This window comes from Rhinopithecus bieti, unplaced genomic scaffold (assembly GCF_001698545.2).
Source record: "Rhinopithecus bieti isolate Rb0 unplaced genomic scaffold, ASM169854v2 scaffold_5179, whole genome shotgun sequence".
In the NCBI taxonomy this organism is placed as follows: Eukaryota; Metazoa; Chordata; class Mammalia; order Primates; family Cercopithecidae; genus Rhinopithecus; species Rhinopithecus bieti.
This window is the reverse complement of record NW_016804741.1, coordinates 32,056-50,192: the sequence shown is the minus strand read 5'-3', so window position 1 is coordinate 50,192 and position 18,137 is coordinate 32,056. Positions and strand designations below refer to the sequence as shown.

Sequence of the window (18,137 nt, the reverse complement as noted above, 5' to 3'; positions counted from 1 at the left end):
CCATGAAAACAACTTTAATCTTGTACATCTCCATCAGAGCTCTTATGTGACTTAGGTGCATTGTCAATGAGCAGTGATATTTTGAAAGGGATCTTTTTTTTTTGAGCAGTAAGTCTCAACATTGGGCTTAAAATATTCCGTAAGCCATGTTATAGACAGATGTGCTGTCATTCAGGCTTGGTTCTTCCATTTCGAGAGCACAGGCAAAGCAGACTTAGCATCATTCTTAAGAGCCCTAGGGTTTTCAAACGGTAAATGAACGTTGGCTCAACTGAAAGTCACCAGGCACGTTAGACCTTAGCGAGAGTTGGCCTGTCCTTACGCTTTGGAGCGAGGCATTGACTTCTCCTTTTTAGCAGTAGAAGTCCTACGTAGCATCTTCTTTCAATACAGGCTATTTTATCTACACTGAAAATCTGTTGTCTAATGTACCCATCTTTTTTAATGATCTTAGCTAGATTTTCTGGAGAACTTGCTGCAGCTTCTCCATCAGCACTTGCTGCTTCACCTTGCACTTTTATGTTATAGAGACGGCTTCTTTCCCTAAACCTCATGAACCAATTTCTGCTAGTTTCCAGCTTTTCCTCTGCAGCTTCCTCACCTCTCTCAGCCTTCATAGAATTGAAGAGAGTCAGGGCCTTGTTCTGGATTAGGCTTTGGCTTAAGGATCTGTCACGGTGGCTAGTTTGATCTTCTGTCCAGGCCACTAACACTTTCTTCCTATCAGCAATATGGTTGTTTCACTTTCTTACCATTCCTGTGTTTATGGAGTGGCACTTTTAATTTCCTTCAAGAACTTTTCCTTTGTGTCCATAGCCTGGCTAAGTGTTTGGTTCAAGAGGCTGGCTTTTGGCCTATCTTGTACCTGCCTTCCTCACTAACCTTAATCATTTCTAGCTTTTGATTTAAAGTGAGATACGTGTAACTCTTCCTTTTATTTGGACACTTAAAAGCCATGGTAGGGTTCTCAGTTGACCTAATTTCAATATTGTTGTGTCACAGGGTATAGGAAGAACTGAGAAGGAGAGAGGTGGGGGGATGGCCAGTTCATGGAGCAGTCAGAACACACACATTTATTAATTGAGTTCACCATCTTTTATGGGTGTGGTTCCTGGCACCCCAAACAATTACAAAAGTAACCTCAAATGTCACTGAGCACAGATCACCATAGCAGATGTAGTAATCATGAAAACATTTGAAATATTTGAGAATTACCAAAATGTAACACAGAGGCATGACATAAGCACATGCTGCTGGGAAGATGCTGACAGATCTGCTGGATGCAGGATTGCCATGAACCTTTAGTCTAAAATAATCACAGTATCTGCAAAGCGCAGTGAAACAAGGTATGCCTGTATCCTTAATAGCTGGTAGTCCAGACTGCCCTCTGGAATCTTCTATCAAACACATGACATATTGAAAGGTAGCATTTTTTAATACTTTCATTCAGGAAAGGGGTGGGGCAAAGCATCTCGAATAAGTAAAAACGGTTTTATTGAACCAGCAGTATTTAATCTTGAGCATTCTGGCCCATTGGTGTCCATTTATTTAACAGGGGTACGTGGACACCCTCTTAGTGTGCCAAGGAATGTTGCATGTGGCAGACTCTGCCAGGGCACCTAACTGTCCTGTTCTGAAATGGAACAACTAGGGGCTTCATGAATTTGGAGAGTACAGTTTAGGGCCCAGGACCTTTTGCTTTAAAATACTACACTCTTCTTCAAATAATCTGAATTTAAACCATTTAGGGCTCTCTTTAAACCACCATTGGGGTCAAGTAGGACATATTCTGGGGAACCAGACTCATTTACCTAACCATGTCCCACTTCTGTGTGTGTGTGTGCACGCGTGCGCACATGTATATATACACACACACATGTTTGTATTTGAGGTGAAAGTCACATAACATTGGCCATTTTAAAGTCTATGTTTCAGTGGCATTTAGCACACTCACAGTGTTGTACAGTCACCGCCTCTATCTGGTTCCAGAACATTTTTATCACCCCAAAAGGAAAACCCTCTGTCCACTACATAGGTACTCCTCATTTCCAGTCTGTTTCTGTCTCAGTGGATTTACCTCTTCTGGATATTTCGTATGCATAGGATCATACAATATGTAACCTTTCGTGTTTGGCTTCCCACTTGTTTTTAAGAAAACTGTAGCTCACCCCGGAAGAGGAACTTAGCAGAAACCAGCTCCACAGTGGGGTCTCGAGTAGGAGTCCCCTGCAGCCTGTTGCTCTGATTGTGGCTTCCTCTGTTGTTTCTCCTTTGGTTTGCTGGTCAGTCTCTTCTCCTTTTTCTCTTACCCAGTGAATTGAGCTTTGCTTATTTTGACTTTGTCCATCTGTTATTGATAAGAGCCTCCACACTTAAAATTGATGATTGGCTTAGTTTGTATATGGTCATCCCTTGCTATATGTGGGAGGCTGGTTCGCAGATCCCCTGTGGATACCAAAATCCATGGATGCTCAGGTCTCTGATATAAAATGGTACAGTATTTGCATATAACCTACACACATCCTCCTGTATACTTTAAATCAACACTACATTACTTATAATACCTAATACAATGTAAATGCTGTGTAAATCATTGTTATACTGTATTGTTCGAGGAATAATGGTAAGAAAAAGGTCTGTGCACATTCAGTACAAATGCATTCAGTTTTCCTCCCAAAGATTTTTGATCCGGGTTCGTTGAATTCACAGGTGCGGTACGCGTGGGTAGAGAGGACCAGCTGTATTTAGTAAAGTTTGTATAATGAAGATTTAAATATATAGAAAAGTAGAAATAAACTGTTACTGTAATAAAAACATTGGGCCTTTGTAAAAGAAAATAGCTTCCTAATTAATATTCTGTAAGTATCTATAAAATAGGATTTTAAAAATTCTAAACAACATTCAGTGAATTTAGTGCAGTGTTATGAACTGGATTTTGGTTAGGCCGATCTGCATCTGCTATAATCCCTGGGAAATTAGAGAAAATTTGTCCTGTGGCATTTTTCAAGGAATGCCTAAAGTGAAATGTGGAAGTGCTTTATGCTGCTCTCCAGCCATGGTGGTGGCATTATTTGTTGTTTGATGTTTAATGCCCCCCTCCCCCCACCACACACCCATATCCACGCTTCTCCACGCCTCTGCATATAGACGTAGAAATCAACATGTATTCTTCCCAAACCATCATGGGGTCACATTATATGTTTTTAATAACATCTTTTTTTCCTTCTACCCTGTCTACCTTGGACATATTTTCGTGACCTTGAGTACAGATTTACCTTCTTTTTAATAGCTGTTTGGGTGTTTATAATTTATTTGACCATTTCCCTACTGAGGAACATGGAGGTGACTTCCTTCCTTTCCTTTTTACCTTGCTATACTACACAACTTCCTAAACACACATTTGTATGTTTGCACACTTGTGGGCATGTTTCTGTAGGAGAAATTCTTAAAAGTCACACTTTATTTGGTACTGCCAAATTGGCTTCATGAAGTATTGTACTGTGTTGTATCCACCTGACAACAAATGTGCCTGTGTCCTCAGTTTCCCACTGGATACTTTCAGTCTCTTTTCTTTTTTTCTTTTTTTTTTTTTAAAGAGACAGAATCTGTCCCTGTTACCTAGGCTGGAGTGCAGTGGCACTATCATAGCTCAGGCCATCCTCCCACCTCAGCCTCCCTAGTAGCTGGGACTGCAGGAGCCCACCACCACACTTGGCTAAGTTTTTAAAAAGTTTTTTTTAAAGATAGATTCTCAGTATGTTGCCCAGGCTCATCTCAGACTCCTGGCCTCCCGTGATGCTCCCACGTTTGGCCTCCCAAAGTGCTGGAATTTACAAGTGTGAGCCACTGTGCCCAGCCAGTAATCTTGAATTACTGCCCGATAGATAAAAAATTGATATGTCAGGGTTTTAAAAGGCATTTCTTTGAACATTTGAGGTTAAGAATCCTTTGGTCTTTATATATTTTTTGTGTGAACTGCATGTTAGTCCTCTTTGGCCATTTTTCTATTATGATGTTGACTGTTGCTGTCTAAGACCTTTTTGAATATTCACAAAATAAGCTCTGAATCTTATATTTATTGAAAATATTTCCTCCCTGAGTTCCTGTTCTTTTGACTTTTTATGGTTGTGGTTTCAGTTTTGATGTTTTTTTTATTTTGGATATAACTGATTTTTCTTTTTTTTCTGGCCCTTTTCTATGAGAACATACTGATTTTTTTTAATGGAGTGAAAGGTAACTATTTTAATCTTTGTGGGTCGTGGCCTTTGTATCAACCGAATAAATGTGAGTTGATCATGTGATTAATACAGTCATTTCCCCACTGGGTTATTTCTCCAGGTTCTGCTTCCTTCGGTGCTGCGGCTGTGTGTTTTCTGAGAGAGCCTTGAAAGAGATAAAAGCGGAAGTTTGCCACACGGTGAGTTCCTGACATGTACCATTTGTTCCTTCTCCGTAGCTGAGGAAATCAGATGGTTTAGGGTTCTTTCCCTCCACTTGTTCTTTCTGAAATCAGCTCTCATAAGTTGCTTTTCTGCTTCCATGGCTCTTGGTTGCTGGAAGTACAGACCCCAGTGACCTCTTATCACCTGGCCACTGCCTGCCAGTCCGGGTCAGACCACAGGAGGGCTGTTTCCTGAACGTGCTGCTGCCTCAGTTTCCTCTAGTGGACCTGCTCTCCTGGAGGGCCTGCTCCCCGTGAGCCTCAGTTCTATAGTTCTTACTTGTTCTGTGACTCCCTGGTGCTAAACCTCCTTCCATTCCCCAAGCACCTGGTTATCTCACTCCTCCCATCGTCATGTAGTTGCATATGTGTGTGTCTGTTTCCCCACCGGACTTAGTTTTCGAGGGTAGGAAACGAGGCTTGTTCATTTCTTTATCCGCAGGGCTTATTCTCTCCAGGGCATGTAGCATGCCCTCAGTAAATACTCGCGCGGTTGGCAAGTAACTAGACATGAGAGCTAGCCTCAGCTCACGTGGAGGAAATACTGATGCTTTGCTTTAATGGCGCTGCTGCAGCTGAAGCCAGAGTGTGTGTGTATCTTGGGTGTGCTGTTGACCCATCGAAAGCGTGCTGCTTCGTTCAATGTCATGGATGCCAGCAGCTTCTGACTGTGTTTTGCCTGTATCAACCCTGTTTGTATTTCATTCCCCTCCCCACTGTGTTATTGCTCCCTGTGGTGAAAGCCAGCAGCTTCACTGAGTGACGGTTAGGGGCCAGCGCCTCTTCTAGGCACTGATCTGTGGGATAGCATGCTGAAGAAGATCCATGAAGGCCCTTGCCCTCCTGCGTCCCACTTCCTGATTGGAGAGAGAGACACTCAGCTAGATGAGCAAGGCAGACTCGATTGTGACCGATGCTAGGAAGGAAAGACATGAGGCCATGTGTTGGAGGGAGAGAGGCTGGCATAGTGGTGGTTGGCAGAGGCATCTCTGGAGGTTTGAGCTGAGACCCACAGGGCACAAGGGAGCCAGCTGCGCACAGCTTGAGTAGCAGCCTCTTAGGCAGCAGGAACAGCATGTGCAAAAGCTCAGAAGTAACAGAGGACTTTGCGAGTTCAGGGAACAGAAAGTGTGAGAATGGAGGGCCAGCGAGGGGAATAGATGAGATTGAAGAGTTAGGCAGGAGTTGTCTCATGCAGGGCCTGGGGGCCACATTGGGGCTTACGGATTTTATTCTAAGAGCAGCAGGAAGCCAGAAGGCAGCTTTAAGCCAGATGGGATGTGCATTAGTTTTATTGTAAAAATCCTAGCTGTGGAGGAGGACACTGGGTGGCTCCCGTTGTCTAGGCCCAGAGGCAGGCAGAGGTGAGTGGGGAAGAGGTCAGTGCGGGCGGTGAGTTGTGTCCACTTTGGGGTGACTGTGAATAAAGGCTTCTTAGAATGAGGAGTCTGTCTTATTAAGCTTTCTTTTAAGAAAAGAAATTCAGGCCGGGCGCGGTGGCTCAAGCCTGTAATCCCAGCACTTTGGGAGGCCAAGATGGGTGGATCACGAGGTCAGGAGATTGAGACCATCCTGGTCTACACGGTGAAACCCCGTCTCTACTAAAAAATACAAAAAAAAAAACTAGCCGGGCGAGGAGGCGGGCGCCTGTAGTCCCAGCTACTCAGGAGGCTGAGGCAGGAGAATGGCGTAAACCCGGGAGGTGGAGCTTGCCGAGTGAGCCGAGATTGCGCCACTGCACTCCAGCCTGGGCGACAGAGCTAGACTCCGTCTCAAAAAAAAAAAAAAAAAAAAAAAAAAANAGTGAGCTGAGATGCGGCCACTGCACTCCAGCCTGGGCGACAGAGCTAGACTCCGTCTCAAAAAAAAAAAAAAAAAAAAAAAGAAAAGAAATTCAAAGAAGACATTTGGGAATCGGTTGATATTCAGCCAGAAGTATTTATTATGTCTCCCATATTAAGATGATGGCATAGATTCCAAGGGAAAGTAAGATGTGGATGACACGGTTCCTGCGCTTAGGGAGATTGCGGTCCTGCAGGAATCATAAGTTATAGGAAACATCATGCTCTACTTTGCTTTTTGAGGCCAGGTACCAAATAGATGGTAAAGATACTGGCATTAAGGGGCCAGAGAACCTTCTTTAGTCTGCTGGTGAGAAATGGCTTTATAAAGGGAGGGGCATTTGTTCTGGGCCTCAAAGGAAGAGCATGGTTATTGGTTGCACTCCCAGGGATGGAGAGATTGCTGGTGGTAGCGGTGCTGCCCTGGGGAGGTGCACAGCCAGGCACAGGGTGTCTCTGTAAGGCGTTGTCTGGCAGGACAGTGACACCCATTTTGCTATCCTTTAGACCTTCTGCTTGCTTTGAGGAGAAATTCTCCCTTTGATCCTCATGTTTGTGACACTCTCTTGACTGCCTAAGAAAGTAGACTTTAAGCTCAGAGCTTTGGCAGGCAGGATCTAACAAAACTGTTCAGTATTCTCTGCATTTTATGGTAACTTTATATTTATGGCAAAGAGTACTGTTTTATATATTTATCCTAGGAATATAAAGTTAACCGTTAGGTTGGGCATGGTGGCTCACACCTGTAATCCCAACACTTTGGGAGGCCAAGGCGGGTGGATCACCTGAGGTCAGGAGTGCAAGACCAGCCTGGCCAACATAGCAAAACCCTGTCTCTCCTAAAATACAAAATTAGCTGGGTGTGGTGGCACACGCCTGTAATCCTGGGTGCTTGGGAGGCTGAGGCAGGAGAATTGCTTGAACCTGAGAGGCGGAGGTTACAGTGAGCCAAGATCGTGCCACTGCACTCCAGCCTGGGCGACAGAGTGAGACTCCATCTCAAAATAATAATAATAATAATAAAGTTAATGGTTAAAATTAACTACAAACAGTGGGTAGATTTAAATAAAAAAAAAAACAGTTAGCAGGGGAATGCCTGAAGTTTGCAAAACACTGTTGTAAATCCTGCTGGGACTGTGATTGGTTAGTGGGGGGAAGAGGGGCAGCAGCAGTATTCATGGGGCGGAAGCAGCCGGGCAGCCATGCTGAGATGAACGGCAGGTGTGATCGAGGCCTGGTCCTGTCAGGACTGTGGGATGGGGTACGGGAGCAGGGAGAGAGGCCAAGGTGTGTGTTGGACTGGACTGGGGAAACCTTCGAATACCAGAAGGAGGAGAAGTTCTGGTTCTTAAGAGTTCTCAGAATCATTGTAACGGGTAACCAGACTTGGGGACCTACTGATCTAAAGCAATCCCGTTTTTTTCTTACGCCCATAATAATACCCATCTCTTAGATGGGTGCACAGTTGTCCTTTGCGTTGGTTGGCCTAAAACATCCATGCTAATAACTGTGATGACGTGTGCGCAGTAAAATCACGCGGTCTGCCGAGCTTCAGAGAAGCTGATTCCGTTCCGTGGAAACAGAGCGTTACGAGGGAACTCTGACATTACATTGTTGATGCTTGGGAAATGTTACTGAAGCTAGTAAGCTTTCAACAGTCTGTACCTTGCACTTCAAGGGAAGGGAAGGAGGCAGGAGGAAAGAGGAACCGGGCCGTGTCAGGATTGCACAAGGGACGGTAGAGACCAGGTGATCAACAGGAGCATAGGCTCCTCCTGGCTCCTCATGGAGGCCATCTTGGCTGTTGCGACCTTCTGCAGTTACGACAGGATACTGGTTGAAATTCAGGAATACCTCAGGAAATTGTCTTAAAATAAATCTGTTGCCAACAGAGAATGAACGAGATAATGAATGCTTTTACTTGTATGCTGTACATCAAAGTTGCCTTTGCAGAGCTGTGTTGAATACTCTGCTAGTTTGCTGGGGCTGCTGTAATCAAGTAGCCAAGCTGGATGATTACCAGAAATTCATTGTCTTATGGTTCTGGAGACTAACGTCCAAAATCAAGGTGTCATCAGGGTTAGCTTCTTCTGAGGGAAGGATCTGGTCCAGGCCTCTTGTTGGCTTATAGCCGGCGTTCGCCCTGTTCACATCATCTTCCCTCTATCATGTCCGTCTTTGTGTCCAAATTTTCCCTGATTAGGACACCAGTCCCAATACTGGATTAGAGCCCAACTTAATGACCTCATCTTAACTCATTACATCTGCAGTGACTGTGTTTCCCAATAAGGTCACATTTTGAGGTACTAGGGCTTGGACTTCAACATACGGATTTTGCAGGGGACGTAATTCAACCCATAATACACAATTTAGAAAATGAAATCAGAGAGCGCAGGGTCGTNGGCGTTGTCTGGCAGGACAGTGACACCCATTTTGCTATCCTTTAGACCTTCTGCTTGCTTTGAGGAGAAATTCTCCCTTTGATCCTCATGTTTGTGACACTCTCTTGACTGCCTAAGAAAGTAGACTTTAAGCTCAGAGCTTTGGCAGGCAGGATCTAACAAAACTGTTCAGTATTCTCTGCATTTTTATGGTAACTTTATATTTATGGCAAAGAGTACTGTTTTTATATATTTATCCTAGGAATATAAAGTTAACCGTTAGGTTGGGCATGGTGGCTCACACCTGTAATCCCAACACTTTGGGAGGCCAAGGCGGGTGGATCACCTGAGGTCAGGAGTGCAAGACCAGCCTGGCCAACATAGCAAAACCCTGTCTCTCCTAAAAATACAAAAATTAGCTGGGTGTGGTGGCACACGCCTGTAATCCTGGGTGCTTGGGAGGCTGAGGCAGGAGAATTGCTTGAACCTGAGAGGCGGAGGTTACAGTGAGCCAAGATCGTGCCACTGCACTCCAGCCTGGGCGACAGAGTGAGACTCCATCTCAAAATAATAATAATAATAATAAAGTTAATGGTTAAAATTAACTACAAACAGTGGGTAGATTTAAATAAAAAAAAAAACAGTTAGCAGGGGAATGCCTGAAGTTTGCAAAACACTGTTGTAAATCCTGCTGGGACTGTGATTGGTTAGTGGGGGGAAGAGGGGCAGCAGCAGTATTCATGGGGCGGAAGCAGCCGGGCAGCCATGCTGAGATGAACGGCAGGTGTGATCGAGGCCTGGTCCTGTCAGGACTGTGGGATGGGGTACGGGAGCAGGGAGAGAGGCCAAGGTGTGTGTTGGACTGGACTGGGGAAACCTTCGAATACCAGAAGGAGGAGAAGTTCTGGTTCTTAAGAGTTCTCAGAATCATTGTAACGGGTAACCAGACTTGGGGGACCTACTGATCTAAAGCAATCCCGTTTTTTTCTTACGCCCATAATAATACCCATCTCTTAGATGGGTGCACAGTTGTCCTTTGCGTTGGTTGGCCTAAAACATCCATGCTAATAACTGTGATGACGTGTGCGCAGTAAAATCACGCGGTCTGCCGAGCTTCAGAGAAGCTGATTCCGTTCCGTGGAAACAGAGCGTTACGAGGGAACTCTGACATTACATTGTTGATGCTTGGGAAATGTTACTGAAGCTAGTAAGCTTTCAACAGTCTGTACCTTGCACTTCAAGGGAAGGGAAGGAGGCAGGAGGAAAGAGGAACCGGGCCGTGTCAGGATTGCACAAGGGACGGTAGAGACCAGGTGATCAACAGGAGCATAGGCTCCTCCTGGCTCCTCATGGAGGCCATCTTGGCTGTTGCGACCTTCTGCAGTTACGACAGGATACTGGTTGAAATTCAGGAATACCTCAGGAAATTGTCTTAAAAATAAATCTGTTGCCAACAGAGAATGAACGAGATAATGAATGCTTTTTACTTGTATGCTGTACATCAAAGTTGCCTTTGCAGAGCTGTGTTGAATACTCTGCTAGTTTGCTGGGGCTGCTGTAATCAAGTAGCCAAGCTGGATGATTACCAGAAATTCATTGTCTTATGGTTCTGGAGACTAACGTCCAAAATCAAGGTGTCATCAGGGTTAGCTTCTTCTGAGGGAAGGATCTGGTCCAGGCCTCTTGTTGGCTTATAGCCGGCGTTCGCCCTGTTCACATCATCTTCCCTCTATCATGTCCGTCTTTGTGTCCAAATTTTCCCTGATTAGGACACCAGTCCCAATACTGGATTAGAGCCCAACTTAATGACCTCATCTTAACTCATTACATCTGCAGTGACTGTGTTTCCCAATAAGGTCACATTTTGAGGTACTAGGGCTTGGACTTCAACATACGGATTTTTGCAGGGGGACGTAATTCAACCCATAATACACAATTTAGAAAATGAAATCAGAGAGCGCAGGGTCGTGCGGTGGCTCACACCTGTAATAAAATCAGAGAGCATGGGGCCCGGCGCGGTGGCTCACGCCTGTAATAAAATCAGAGCGCGCGGGGCCCGGCGCGGTGGCTCACGCCTGTAATAAAATCAGAGAGCGCGGGGTCGCGCTGTGGCTCACGCCTGTAATAAAATCAGAGAGCGTGGGGCCCGGCGCGGTGGCTCACGCCTGTAATCAGAGAGCGTGGTGCCTGGCGCGGTGGCTCATGCCTGTAATCTCAACACTTCAGGAGGCTGAGGTGGGTGGCTCACTTGAGGTCAGGAGTTTGAGACTAACCTGGCCAACATGATGAAACTCCATCTCTACTAAAAATACAAAAATTAGCTGGGTTTGGTGGTGCACACCTGTAGTCCCAGCTACTTAAGAGACTGAGGCAGGAGAATCGTTTGAACCCGGAAGGTGCAAGTTGCCGTGAACTGAGATCATGCCTCTGCACTTCAGCCTGGATAATGGCAAGGCTCTCTCAAAAAAAAAAAAAAAAAGAAGTAGAGAGCATGGGACAGTCAGTGGCACATTAGAGTAGGAATCATTCATTTATGCGTGCAACCTTAGTCTGGTCTGTGCTGCTGTAACAGAATACCCAAGAATGGGTAATTTATAAAGAACAGAAGTTTATTTCTTCACAGCTCCAAAGTCTGACAAGTCCAAGATCAAGGCAACAGCGTCTGGTGTGAGCCTTTCTGCTGGGCTGTAACATGATGAATGCATCACATGGAGAAGGAGGGAAGAAGGGAGAGAAAGAACGAGAATAAGAGGGAGCCTGCCTTGTCCTTTAATAAGGACCCCACTCCCACATCCATCCATTCGTGCAGGCAGTGTCCCCATGACCCCAGCTCCTCCCATGATGCCTTGCCTCCCAACACCACAGATTAGGGATCAGGTTTCCAACACATCAACTTTAGTGGACACATCCAAACCGTAGCACAACCAGTACAACAGTTTGGGCTCACACACCAGCTCTGGCTTTGGGAGTATCACTTCACCTCTTTAACCCTCAGATTCTAATATCTAAAACAAAGGAATTATAGTAAATGTTCAGATGCTTTTTATTTAGACCCAAAATTCTAAACAATAACATTATAAAATGAGGAAATAAATGGTGAATCATATACTTTTATCAAGAATCAAACTCCAATTTCTAATTTCAAATTTCTGAAGTTTAATAATACTAAGTACAGGTTGAATGTTCCTTGTCTGAAATGCTTGGGACCAGAAGTGTTTTGAATTTCAGATTTATTTGGATTTGGAATATTTATATAAACATAATGAGGTATCTTGGGGATGGGACCCAAGTCTAAACACTGAATTTATTTAAATTTCATATACACCGTATGCATATAGAAGGTAATTTTATACAATATATTTAATAATTTTGTACATTAATGAAAGTTTTGACTGTGACCCATCACATGAGATCAGGTATGGAATTTCCCATTTGTGACACCAAGTTAGCACTCAGAATGTTTCAGATTTGGAAGCATTTCAGATTTCAGATTTTCCAATAAGGAAAATCTTAACTTGTGTTTTCAGGGTTGGCTAACTGCTATAACAAACAACCCCAAAGTTCCAGGGGCTAATCCAGTGGACAGCCTTCTTCCAAAGGTAAAGATTCAGGCTGCTGCTGTCTTGTAGCTCTGACCTCTTGTTTTGGTCAGAAAGAGAAGAGAACATCTCTTTTAGGAGGTTGTTATGGACCAGGCCTGGAAGGGATGCGCTTGGCTTTTCCTCACCAGAACTCAGTCACATGGCCACACCTGCAAGGTAGCTTGGGAAATGTAGTCTAGCTGGATGCCCAGTAAGAAGAGGCAAGCACTAACCATTCCTGCCAAACTCTGCCAAAAAGAAAAGTGATGGTACAGTTTCAGGAACTGTAGTGCATCACCAAACATGAATGAAGGGAGTCAGTGTTAAAGTCTAAAACAAGTATTTTCACTTTTTAGATAATGTCTAAAATTCAGAGAAGCCAGTGTTGTAAGAATGTCAGGAACCCCAGTGGTATTTTGGGTATGCATTTTCTCCACTTTTCGGTCTGCAGTTTCATCAACAGTTGGCTTTTCAGTTCACTGGAAGAGACTTGAGGGTTGGAAATGGCTTTGGTGCCATGTTCTAAAACACATGGTACGCACATTGATTTCAGTAAACAGGGTCCAAAGAGATAATGTTGCTAGGTGTTTTTATGTTTACTATAAACAAATCGCTAACCAAAACAATTAATTGTATTCCCTACTATGCTGTGCACTTCTTGTAATACGAAGAAATACACTGGAGTAATTACAGACTGCCAAATAAGTGATGAGCGTGTTACTCAAAGCATGACCCACAGACCTGCAATATTGTCATCACCTGAGAGATTTTTTTTGTTTATTTTTTAAGAAATGCCCACTCTAGGCCAGGCACAGTGGCTGACACCTGTAATCCCAGCTTTTTGGAATCTGAGGCGGGAGGATCACTTGAGGCCAGGAGTTCAAGACCAGCCTGGGCAACATAGGGAGACCCTGTTTCTACAACAAATTTTAAAATAGCCGTGGTGGCACACACCTATAGTCCTTGAGAGGCTAGGACAAGTGGGTGGCTTAAACCCAGGAGTTCAAGGCTGCAGTGAGCTGTGATGGTGCCACTGCATTCCAGCGTGGGTGACACAGAGTGAGACCCTGTCTCAAAAAAAAAAAATAAAATAAAAAGTTAACACAGAGAGAGAAGAAAAGAAAAAAGAAAGACTGACTCTCAGGCCCTACCCCAGACCAGTTGAAATAGAATCTGCATTCTAACAAGATCCTTGGATAATTTGTATGCACAGTAAAATTTGAAAAGTGCCAATGTAGGACTGGGCACAGTGGCTCACACTTGTAATCCCAGCACTTTGGGAGGCTGAGGCGGGTGGATCACCTGAGGTCGGGAGTTAGAGACCAGCCTGACCAACATGGAGAAACCCCGTCTCTACTAAAAATACAAAATTAGCCGGGCGTGGTGGCGCATGCCTATAATCCTAGCTACTTAGGAGGCCAAGGCAGGAGAATTGCTTGAACTTGGGAGGCGGAGGTTGTGATGAGCCAAGATTGCGCCATTGTACTCCAGCCTGGGCAACAAGAGCGAAACTCCATCTCAGAAAAAAAAAAAAATACAAAAATTAGCTGGGCATGGTGGTGTGCACCTGTAGTCCCAGCTGCTTGGGAGGCTGAGGCAGGAGAATCACTTGTGAACCCAGGAGGTGGAGGTTGCAGTGAGCCTAGATCTTACCACTGCACTCCAACCTGGGCAACAGAGCAAGACTCCGTCTCAAAAAAAAAAAAAAAAAAACACTGCCAATGTAGAGTATTGAAGTTGTGATCAGTAGCATTGGACTTGCTACCTCTGTGGCTTCATTTGTTTAGGCTTTGTAGATAGGCAAATGGGATGTGTAAATGTTTTAAAGTCAGAAGTCCAAAAATACATGCTCACACTGTCTACCTGCTTTTCATGGAGGAGGTGGAGCAGAAGGAGAAAAAGTTAAGTTAGGGAAAAGGAGTGTCATCAGAAGTGGTCAGTGCAGCTGATTCTGGTTTTCAGGCTTTGGCCTTCTTCAGATTATCTTAGCCTTCTGCCATCTTTCTAGTCTCTGTGAATATTTAGCCTCAAGGAATCACATAAGACACAAAATAGGCAGCCTTAAACTTTCACATGTTAATTTTGTTCTTTTACTCTACCCTTGAACACACTGAGGGTCTGATCAGGAGAGAGTGAGCCTAGGCTTCTTGTTTTCATGCTCACGGAGGCTGCTGCTTTCCCTTGGCCGCCCTGGCCTGTCGCAGCTGCCTGTCTGTCAGCCTCCCTGCCTCTCAGCCTCCCTGCCTCTCGGCCTCCCTGACTCTTGGCCTCCCCACCTCTCTGACTCTTGGCCTTGTTTTCCATTGCTGTCCCCACTCTCCACTGAAGCCCAGTCTCAGGCTGCTGCATTCCACCGTGCATTTTGTGTACTTTTATTATTCTGCTTTATCCCACTGTTACTGAAATGATTTTTTTTTTTTTTTTTTTTTGAGACAGAGTCTTGCTCTGTTGCACAGGCTGGGGTGCAGTGGCATCATCTCGGCTCACCATAACCTCCGCCTCCCGGGTTCAAGCGATTCTCCTGCCTCAGCTGCCCGAGTAGCTGGGACTACAGGCGCCCACCACCTCGTCAGGCTAATTTTTTTTTTTTTTTGTATGTTTAGTAGAGATGGTTTCACCATATTGGCCAGGCTGGTCTCAAACTCCTGACCTTGTGATCTGCCCGCCTTAGCCTCCTAAAGTGCTGGGATTACAGGCGTGAGCCACCACGCCTGGCCTTACCGAAATGATTTGTTCAGGACACGTCTTCATTATAGCATTTAAGCCTGTTGGGGGCAGGTACTTGTTTCAATTTGTGCTTCTTTGTGTAAGGTAAGGTGGTGTAGCTTCCTGGGACTCAGCAGTCACACTGCAGAGTGTAGCTGCCTGGTCCAAATACCAGTCCCACCTTCCCAGCTGTGTGGTCCCAGGAACATCCCATCATCCCCCTGTGCCTCAATTTTCTCATCCATTAAAAGTGTCAGACATTCCTCTGAGCGCTTCCCCACCCAGGAGTACCCATGTCCTCCCAACAGTGCTGGTGGGTGGGTGCTCTTACGGGGCCCCTTCACAGTATGTGACTGGGTGTGCCATGGGTTGACATTGGAATGAAGTGAAAGCAGGCTGGTATTTTAAGTATTTAACTTGAAATATGTAAGCTTTTTTATTGTTCCTTTAATGGGGTTTACATTCAGTTGCTATTGAGTTATAAATTACCAGGGACATAATCGTGGCTAATCTGAGCTTTCTGAATGAACAGCCCGTTAGCATGTAGCCAGCTATCACCTTTGGAGGCACTGTTTGCCTGTAAAAATGTGTAGGAAGGCGGTGGTGTGCTGTCATGGGGCTCTTGTGTTCTTTTTGAAAGTCTTAATAGTTTCCATATGTGCTTTCCTTGGATTAGATATCCAAGGGGAAGAACGGTTTGTTTAAACAAAGGTGTTAATTCTCTGTGGTTCCTTGATGTTTGATGTGTGGGAGCTGCCTTCCAAATCCCTTTTCCTTCTGTCCAGCTATGATGTTTTCCCAGGGCTACTTCACACAGTGACTAGACTTCATTTCTATGCATGGGAAGCTTCCATTTACTGAGGTGCTTCCACTTTGCATTGGAATTACCTTTCTTAAATTTCCTCTCCTCTGGTTCCTGTGTTCCCTTTTTTAAATCTCTTGTATGTTGTGCTATTTAATAGTCACACACTTGTTTCATATGATGCCGTATGAACTATTTTAGAGAAAGAGGATATATATAAAGTTCTCCACAACAGCAGCAGCAGCATCAAAGTTGTGGACTTTCTAAGGGAGGAGACCCAGATCTGTGAATAGAGATAATCGCGGCCATTCACGTCTCAGATCTGTGCTGTTCAACATGGCACCATTAGCCACACATGCCCATTTATAGGGAACTTAAGGCCAGGCGCAGTGGCTCACACCTGTAAACCCAGCACTTTGGGAGGCCAAGGCGGGCAGATCCCCTGAGGTCGAGAGTTCGAAATCAGCCTGACCAACATGGAGAAACCCCATCTCTACTAAAAATACAAAACATTAGCCGGGCGTGGTGGCACATGCCTGTAATTCCAGCTATTCAGGAGGCTGAGGCAGGAGAATCGCTTGAATCCGGGAGGCGGAGGTTGCAGTGAGCCTAGATTGTGCCATTGCACTCCAGCCTGGGCAACAAGAGCAAAACTCTGTCTTAAAAATAAATAAATAAATGTAACTTAATTTTTAAAAATTAAATAAAAGTAAAGATTCACGGGCCGGGCGTGGTGGCTCACGCCTGTAATCCCAGCACTGTGGGAGGCCAAGGTGGGTGGATCAACAGGTCAGGAGATTGAGACCATCTTGGCTAACATGGTGAAACCCCGTCTCTACTACAAATACAAAAAAAATTAGCCGGGCCTGGAGGCAGGCACCTGTAGTTCCAGCTACTCGGGAGGCTGAGGCAGGAGAATGGTGTGAACCCCAGAGGCGGAGCTTGCAGTGAGCAGAGATCGTGCCACTGCACTCCAGCCTGGGCGACAGAGTGAGACTCCATCTCAAAAAAAAAAAGATTCACTTTTGTAGTCGCTGTAGCCATGTCTGCAATGCTCAGGAGCCCCTGTGGCTGTGGTGAACGTTGGACAGCTCAGCTGTGGAATGTCCACCATCACAGAAGGTGCTAGGAGATGACACGTCAAGACCGCAGACACTTGGGGCACCCTTTTTAACAAGGTGTGTTTTCTACTCCAGATGAGTTCCGTTTTACCCAAAGAAATACGCTGGTCAGTATTTTTCTAGGACCGCCAGGACAGAGTTACATGGCTCGCAGCCAGTGAGGACTGTTTCAGGTAAGCATATTTCCATTTTCACTGGGAGTTTGTTCTTTCTTAGTATCTCATACACAGTAATATCTGAGTCTTCAAAACGGGCTATGTCGTTCTTATTTCAGCTTGAGCCTGGATCCAGGTGTTTGGAGAATTTGGGTTTTCAGCAGCTTTTTACTGAAGCAGTTGGTCTTCTAAGTGCATTGCTATATGTCACCAGTGGTAGCTTGAGTTTTTTTGGTCTTGTGATTTCTTTCCCAAAGCTTATCGCTTTTATAAAGTGGCCTGTAATCAATAGTAAAGTATTGCCAATAGCATGTTTCTGAATTCACTTTAGGAATAATTTGAATCAAGGAATCACCTTCCCACTTTCTTTGGTTCGATGTTCTCTTGTTTCAAGTCGAGGAAGCAGAATGATGCCACTCAGTAAGAAAGCAAACACTCCCCTAGCGGTTCAGTCTCATATTGAAATGACTCTGCTGTTGAAAATGCCAGTGTGGCTCTATGGGAACTTCTGCCTGCCTCAGCACTTGAAGTCTGTGCCGCCGCTCTAAGCAGGTAACTACAAGCGGGTCTGTCGAGGGTTCGAATTTGTTGGCAAACAGAGAAGACGACTGAATGAGCCATGGCAGGTCTCCTGGTCCGTATACACAGATGTCTCGGACGTAGCGGCCTGCAGAAAGAAACACAAGAACCTAGCTGCCTTTGTTTCCTCACCCGTTTTATTCAACGCAGAAAGTGGCGCCTACTCTGTCCAGTGTCACTGGTGAGCCTCGGCTTCACCAGAGTTCACATCAAACAGCATTTCCATGAGTGCCTTGATAGGGGCTTTTATGTTGAATTTTGAACTTACGGTGGAAAGGGACGCTTTCATTCTTTTAGTGATTTCTGACATCTTTGTTAGTTACTGCTTTGGGTGAATACCATGGAATTTTAGCTCACCATGGGCACAAGGGAGATGAGCTAGCACTCATGTACCTGGTAAAATCTCAATTCCGATAGATTCTGAGTTCCATGAACTTCTAAGTCTTTTCATTGGTTGTAAGTAGTTCATAAGAAAGGTATGGATTTTATTTTTTTATTTTATTATTATTATTATTATTTTTTTTTTTTTT

At 44.8% G+C, this 18,137-nt stretch overlaps 2 protein-coding genes across 2 annotated transcripts in view; one reads left to right on the top strand and one right to left on the bottom strand.

The window, feature by feature from the left end:
- Positions 1–18,137, top strand: part of RTF2 (replication termination factor 2) — a 52,552-nt gene that overhangs the window by 11,421 nt on the left and 22,994 nt on the right. Inside the window, exon 5 of the mRNA XM_017870345.1 lies at positions 4,339–4,417. Coding sequence (XP_017725834.1) covers positions 4,339–4,417 — 79 coding nt within the window. The remainder of the gene's footprint in view (positions 1–4,338; positions 4,418–18,137) is intronic.
- The window catches only part of LOC108528509 (beta-1,3-galactosyl-O-glycosyl-glycoprotein beta-1,6-N-acetylglucosaminyltransferase 7), a 19,202-nt gene continuing 18,104 nt past the window's right edge, over positions 17,040–18,137 (bottom strand). The window contains 1 exon segment of the mRNA XM_017870347.1: positions 17,040–17,695. Within this exon segment, the coding sequence (XP_017725836.1) occupies positions 17,469–17,695 (227 nt within the window). The 3' untranslated portion in view covers positions 17,040–17,468.